This window comes from Pteropus alecto, unplaced genomic scaffold (assembly GCF_000325575.1).
Source record: "Pteropus alecto unplaced genomic scaffold, ASM32557v1 scaffold78, whole genome shotgun sequence".
Lineage (NCBI taxonomy): Eukaryota > Metazoa > Chordata > Mammalia > Chiroptera > Pteropodidae > Pteropus > Pteropus alecto.
Window position 1 is genome coordinate 13,066,036 of NW_006443124.1, and position 7,503 is coordinate 13,073,538.

The 7,503-nt window shown below is 34.3% G+C and overlaps 1 protein-coding gene across 1 annotated transcript in view; it reads right to left on the bottom strand.

Moving 5' to 3' along the window:
* Window positions 1-7,503, bottom strand: part of ADAMTS19 (ADAM metallopeptidase with thrombospondin type 1 motif 19) — a 240,139-nt gene that overhangs the window by 38,091 nt on the left and 194,545 nt on the right. Inside the window, exons 16-17 of the mRNA XM_025040686.1 lie at window positions 5,134-5,291; window positions 1,080-1,233 (exon numbers count right to left, since the gene is read on the bottom strand). Coding sequence (XP_024896454.1) covers window positions 1,080-1,233; window positions 5,134-5,291 — 312 coding nt within the window. The remainder of the gene's footprint in view (window positions 1-1,079; window positions 1,234-5,133; window positions 5,292-7,503) is intronic.

Here is a 7,503-nt window from a genome sequence, read left to right on the forward strand (position 1 = left end):
CACTCTTTCACATGTGGTCTCTGTGCACCTTCACCTGCTCTTTCTGCAGCAAATTTAGGCTAGTGTAGCAATAGTTTCTTTGCCTAGAAAACAAAATTGATATTCTGCTTCTTTGCACAAATCAGTTTATATTATTACATAGATAATATATGTACATATTATACTTTTGTATAGTAGAATAAAATGTTTCCTTTTAGCCTTGGAAGGCATCTGTTACTAGAGAACAGTGAGAAATTTAAGTGAAATGAGAACTGAAAATACCATGCTGCTGATACACAGAGAGAAATGGAAGTTGGGAATCTCAAGACTTGGGACCTAGCTGTGGCCTTACTGCTGATTGGTTCTGTGAGTAACTGACAACCCATTTTAGCTATGATACTTAGCTATGTCCTCAGTAGGATTATGTGATTTCCTAGTTTCACATTTTATGTTTAAGTAATTTCGTTCTTTTGCCTCCTCAACTTCTAATATGAAAACAAAAATAAAAAAACTGAGTAAAATTTCAGGATACTTTTATATTTATTGAAAATAGCGACATACTCTAAAAGAAATCAAAATAAAGGAATTAGGAGAACGAAATTATTTTCTTCATATGCTTTATACATATTAACTCAAGTATACAGACAACACAGAAGCAAACTCAATACTACTCTTTCCTAGAATCTTGACTTTCATATCCGGGCTATAATTCTTGTGGGAAGATGTACTTTGGAATTTGGAACTTTTAAGATTTTTATATAATAAAAAAAATAAAATATAAAAAGTAAACATAAAAGTACATATACGACATAACCAGTATGGTAGCTAAGGCAGCCTCTGTCAGCAAACACATTAATATTTATGCAAAGTAATATTAAGTGAAATTTGTAACAATACCCTTTCTTCAACTCACATCAGATTTTGCCACAAAGCAGTTCAGGTGTTTAGCTGCTAAATGTGTCATGGAAAACTTTCAGTTTCCAATTCTTTAAAGATTCTGGAATTTCAGGTATGGGATTGTGGATCTGTCTTAATTTTATCAGTGGTCAATCAGAAGACAACTACTCTTTTTGAAAGATAACTACTGGAAAATCCTTTACCTCCTCCACAGGTGGCATCGCAATCTTCCCAGCCTGCGTGTGTCCACATGAACAGGGGTTCAGGCGCTTTCGCACTCTGATTCTCTGGAGGAGGGTCTGATGGAATAGTGTACTCGTAGTGAAGTCCATAGTTCTGATCTTGAAACAGCAGCACCTACAATATAACACATTAAAATGATCAAGGCAGATGGGTATAGCACGTTCAATGTGAAGCATAAAACTAACGATATTGGTAGCCTAAATGCTTATTATATGCTGTGCATGCTTCTTGAATATATCGTAGAAATGTGACATTCTTGCTTAAATGTTGACACTGTCATACTTCTGAAAAGACTGACATTTTCATACCTCTGAGCTGACATCATGAAGAAAAGACCACTTGAATGAGATCAGAGATACCAGATCATTTTCTTTTAAGTCAATGGACTAAACAGCTTTCCAAAGCATGATATACATATGAGATGACTTAAGTAAGGGGGACAGGAATATGTGTCCTATCTAACAACCTATAATCTAATATCAATGCAGCCTTTCTATTCATATAAAATAGAAAGATGGATAGTAAGTCCCTGGATCAAAAGAGGAAGAGAGTAGAAGACTTTGGCACTTATTTTACTCCGTAAGGGCAGAGAACTTCTAAGCCAACTGGAGGACAGGAATTTCATTCCATGTATTCATACAGTTAGCTTTTAATTTTGGCAAGATTACTAATTTTCCATTTGTAGTAAAGATCATTTCCTTCAAAAAAGAATTTACGTTAAAATGAACTTTTTAATAAATATTAACTTAATAATAGTACAGTTATGTATGCATATGTAAACAGTGCAATAAATCATAAAGGATATATGAGAATGACTGAATTTGGGACAACACTGGACATAAGCAGGGGCCCTGTTTTGTTCTCCCTTGGTATCCTGTGCCAAGCTCAAAATTGGTCATGATGACAATCATACATATTTTAAATGAAAAAAATATACCTAAAATATACTCATTTTAAGCAAAAGAATGAGTAAGGATATATGTTTCTTTATGAACACATTTGCACAAAATATGTCAAACAATTCCAAGGGATATAGCACTCCTATGAATCTGAGGATTTATGGAAGCAATCTATGTAATCCAAGGTGATGCACAAAAACATATATATTTAAACTTTAAATTATGTTAAGTTATTAGGGAACTTTGTTCAGTACTTAAACTGTGTCAAGGTACTTGTAATGATAGGTAATTCAGAGTTAACACTCCATGAGAAAATTTAAAGGAGCCCAAGGTTAACATTCTTTACTTCTTTTTTTCAAAAGCTATTCAATATATCAACAGAAATACTAAAATATATTTTAATATGTGGACTGGGGAAATAGTGTGATGGCATCAGAAGTCAACTATGTCAATAATAAAAATAGTTTTTAAATTCACATATACATAACATACTGGGTACTAATTCTAAGTACATCACAGTGCTTATTTTTGCTTGAAATATCTCATTTGATGTTCCCAGTAATAAGTGATTCTCAGCTAAATTAGAGGAGAGAGAGAGAGAGAGAGAGAGAGACTGACTTACCATGTTTATGGACACAACCAGACTAACACATAGTTTTGAAATTGATGAAATGAACATATAAATAATAGCATTTTGCCAACTTATTTAATTAAATGAAGAAGTGTCTATTTTTCTAAAAACTTGCATTTTCACTGATAGAGCTTTAGATTGTCCTTGAATAAATAATGCATTTAAAATAGAGACATTGGCTACAAAACCATTAGCTCTTTTTGAAACCATTTGAAGTTGGCAGTGTGTTTTTGCAAGAAGGAAAGTGTGACCGTGTTACAGCTGAGGGCACAGACTGACGCATGGCAGCAGAAGGTATTGCCTTTCAAAGTGCAGTACTGGCTTTCAGTCTGTAATACTCATTAAAGAAAAATATCTGAGAAGTGCCGTTTCCCTTGGATTACTGAATAAATCCAGGTCACATAGATGCCTTCTTTTAGACATAGTTCACTGACTTTAATTATGCTTCATGCTTCCAGGAAAAACCTTGGTAATTACCAGTCAAATTAAGGATTCTGCAGCAAGGAAATTCCCCTCGCCCAAAACTGAGGTCTCACATAAACTTTTAAGATTTTGAATTAGAGGCTCAGTAAAAGAGCTTCAGTCCTGTTCCATAAAAAACATGTAGGTTACACTCATATAAAACAGGCAACCTGATGGTATTTCCTGCAATCCAATCATTAAAAATGTTTGTTGTTGGGAATGATGTTATTCTAAGTGACCCCAGGTGAGCACTTTGTAAGGTATGTAAATATTTAATCACTCTGTTGTACACCTGAAACTAATATAATATTGTACATCAACTGTAAATGAAAAATAAATTTAAAACAATAAGTTGGGAATAGCTAGATATTGGTCATACGTTGTTTGTTTAGCCATTTTTCCCCCTCTCTCCAGACAGCATGGGGTACAGAGTAGAGTTTCCAATTTGAATGAAATAATAGGATCCAAATGAATTATGGGGAGATGAACAAATATTTATGCAAAGTATACATACATTTATGATCCCAGGTTGTCTGGTGCAAAAAGCTTAGATCTAAGCTTTATATCAAGAGAGACAGCATAGATGATTAACACTTGGTTTGTTCACAGCTAAATAACTTATTGGGAGATAACACTGTGCAAATTATCTAACCCTTCTCATACTTAGTTGTTGTTTTTTACAATCGGCAAAATGGAGTAATAATAATACACATGACACAGCGTTATTATCAGTATTAAATGCTATAATGAACATAAAGCACTTTTGGATAGCGTCTGACTCTTAGTGCTCAATGAATAGCGGTCACCATCATCACATCATTGTCATCATCACCATCAAGATTTGGAAGAGAAGGTCCCACTTAATCTCCTTGCTTCCTTTATCCCTGTGGTAAAACCTATCAGTTGCAGTTCTAGAAAACATCATTCCTTGAAACGTGGTCTGTGGACCAGTAGTGGTGGTATCACCTGGGAGCTGGTTAGAAATGTGGACCTCAGGACCAAATGAATCAGAGTGTGCCTTTCAAAGAGAAACCTAGTGTTTCGCAGGCACATCAAAGTAGGAAAAGCAAGTGGGCCAATGAGTGATTTCAACCTCTGGCTCTTGGACTAGCAACACAGATGTCTCCAATTGAAGATAAATTCAACTTAAATTGTGTATAGGTACTAAATAATGTGGCATACCACACTCCAAATAAAGAGTCAGTTGATCGTGTTTTAGAGTTGTTTTTATGTGTGGACTTAAAGAGGTGTTGAAGTGTCTGAATTTTAGACTTTGTCACTGGGATGGAAAACACGCCAGCTGTGCAGTCAGTTCTCTGGCTTCTGTGCCGTTAGCGCTGACTGCAATGATCAAGGTCAAAACGGGCATTTGAACCTGCCACCAGTTTGGGCACAGAGTCCCACTGTCCTGCTTCTTCCATTCCATACTCTGTCCTGCCTCATACCTAGTCTTTTATTACATGCTAAAAAAAAAAAAAAAACTTATCCCAAATATTCCAATTGTCATAGTTTTTTTTCGGGAATTAATTAAGCTAATAAGAAAGCAGAATAAGATAATTGGAAGTACTGTTAGATATATTTACCAAATCTTTTCCCCAGAAATAGCAACCATTTTATCACAGATTTATACAGATTCAGACAATGCCCACCTCATGGGTGTATAAAATGCTATGATTTACCATATTATAGTACTCTCTTCACAGACATCTGCTCTGGTTAGTAAATATATGATTTTAGGAAAAAAGAGGAGTTCCTCACTGCCTGTAATTCACCTCTACTTTGAGTATGAGTCCTGTTCCTTTTGTAATAATTTCCATTGTTTGTGTTTTTTGTTTTCTTTATTTAAATTCCATTTATATATTTTTTTATTTAAAACACATTTTTAAAAAACCCTGAAACCCACCTCTTAAATCATTTTGAATGTCTACCTGACAATTCAAATTTGGAAAAAAGATTAAGAAAGGCACGGTGGGAATGGCCTTTGCCATAGGGAGCTGATTACTCAATGTCCCCGACTCATACCAGGAGGTGCAAAGGTGACGTGGTAGGACCTTTGGCAGAGAGCTTCTCCCAGAGGCCTCGTCTTACGTAATGAACAGTAGTCCCCGCTAAGTTGAATGCTCCAGAATGTTCAATCTTCCAGTCACTATTGATAGACTGCTTTCCAGTGTCTCGGAGAGCTATAAAGATGTTTAAAAATATTATGAGAATTAACTAGTAAGCAGCATTAATCCATATCCACATCATATGACTTCGTTAAAAGGATTTCGTTTGTTTCTAAATTAATGGGTCAACTCCCTGACCTAAAACATGAGGCGTGTCCTCGATGGGAAAGTCTGAAATTATAGCAAATTCCACAAACTCTCCTCTCCTGAAATTGTTCTCTACTATGTGGTCATATTTATCTTGGCCTCCTGCAAACTCCTTTGGACACTTGATGTCTATAATTCTTATTTTTGTCCTTAATGGCATGACATTTTTGACTTGATCTGGATCTCCCATGCCACCCAGAAAAGTGCGTCATTAAAGACAAGTCATTAAATTGCACGTTAACTAACAGATCAAAATGACAACGTTCTATTCACTACAAAAAAAAATTCTAAAATAATATGTTATATGTTAGTTTTAAAAACTGAACTCAGGACCTTTTCGCACCTTTAGCTGTGTACAAAAATGGAACATAAATGCCAATTTTCACCCATAAACAGCATCATTTGTATAGAATTTTGCAAAACAACATTGTTTACCTAAACTTTTTTCTCTATTTCTGTTTGAACTGATCTCTGCTGCTATTTAAATAAGATTCATGACATGGAAGTGAGATGTTATGATTACCATTTTAAATTAAAGATCCTTTTTTTTTTTTGGCAAATTGTTTAATTTTTTTTTTTGATTTAAGCTTTTAGACTCTCCCATTTAACTGAATTATCTTCCAAAAAGTCACTTACATGTTCATTGAAGGCTTTTATGTTATAATTCTATAAAAATGTTTTGATAACTTAAGCCAATAAATCTTCCTAAATATTATTAAAGTTAATCTCTATTTATTGAATGCTTGAAGGTTTCCAAGTTTTTTATATTGTATATAATGCTCAGATAAATATACTGTATGCTAATTATGTGTATAACTCAGTATTTCCCTTGGATAAGTTTCCAGATTTAAGATTACAGAGCCAAAGAAATTGAACACTTACAGATTTTGAAAAACAATTTCAAATTGGCTTTCATAAAGGTTGCTTCAATTTATGCTTTCATGATAGTGACTAAAGTGTCCATTTCTGAACACCTTGGAAGCACCTTTCTCTTGTATAATATTTAATCGAGACGAAATAATGATGTGTCAAGTATCAGCTATAAAGCAGGCAATCCTCAAAGTCCTAGGCAATTCTAAAATGAACAATATAAATATATTCTCTGGCTTCACAGAATTTATAATCTAGCTAGTGAATGAGAAATGAAACAAGTTATATAAATTACTAATTCTAATTATGCTGAAGCTTGTGTGGGAGGAGTCAGGAAAGGCTTGTCTGAAGGATGTCATTTACTGGAGATGGTGGACAGGGGAAAAAGAGAAGGAGCGAAAGATCACTCAAGACTGAGGAAACTACGGAAAGCTCAATGCAGCTTGGGGAGCATCCCGAGACAAGTGTGCATGATGCCGAACACACTGAAGTGAACCACAGAGATGAACCTGGAGAAGTAGGGAATGGGTAGACCTGGTGGGCCTTGTTAATATTTTGAGGGGTTTTTTTTTCCCTAAGAAAAAAATGTAAAGCTCTAAAAGATTTTGAAAAATATTGTGAAGAAAATGGACCGAGGTAGGGCAAATTTGGATAGGGAAGACAGGATATAACGTTAATTTAGTAGTCCAACTGAAAGTACTGGTGGCGTGGATTAGGGTGGTGGAGAAAAATATCAGGAGCAATTTAGGAGTGAAATGAATAAAATACGATAATGACTTGGTTGTCACGGGTGAAAGGAAGTGTCAGGTATGATGCTAGGTTTCTAAGATGAGAAAATGGGTGGGTTATGATGGCAAATAATGAAATGGGAAAGACTAGGAAGAGAAATGGGTAAAGAGAAATATCAGGAATTAAATTTTGAACAATTTAGGTTTTTTAAAATAAAAATTTCTTGTTTTATTGCTATGAAGCTTATTATTCATTTACTTATCTGTAATTTGCATTTTTATTTAAATTAATTAAATAAATTATTCATTATCTGTTGATGTTTTTCTGGTCCACTGAGGGATTTTTCTGGTGCTTATAATCGCATTATTACAAGCAATGTATTAATAAAACTATTGAAATTTTACCTCATTAATCTTAATTTCTATCAATAATATCTTTAGCATGTACTGCATATAAAATATTTTTAGATAAAATATTAAGC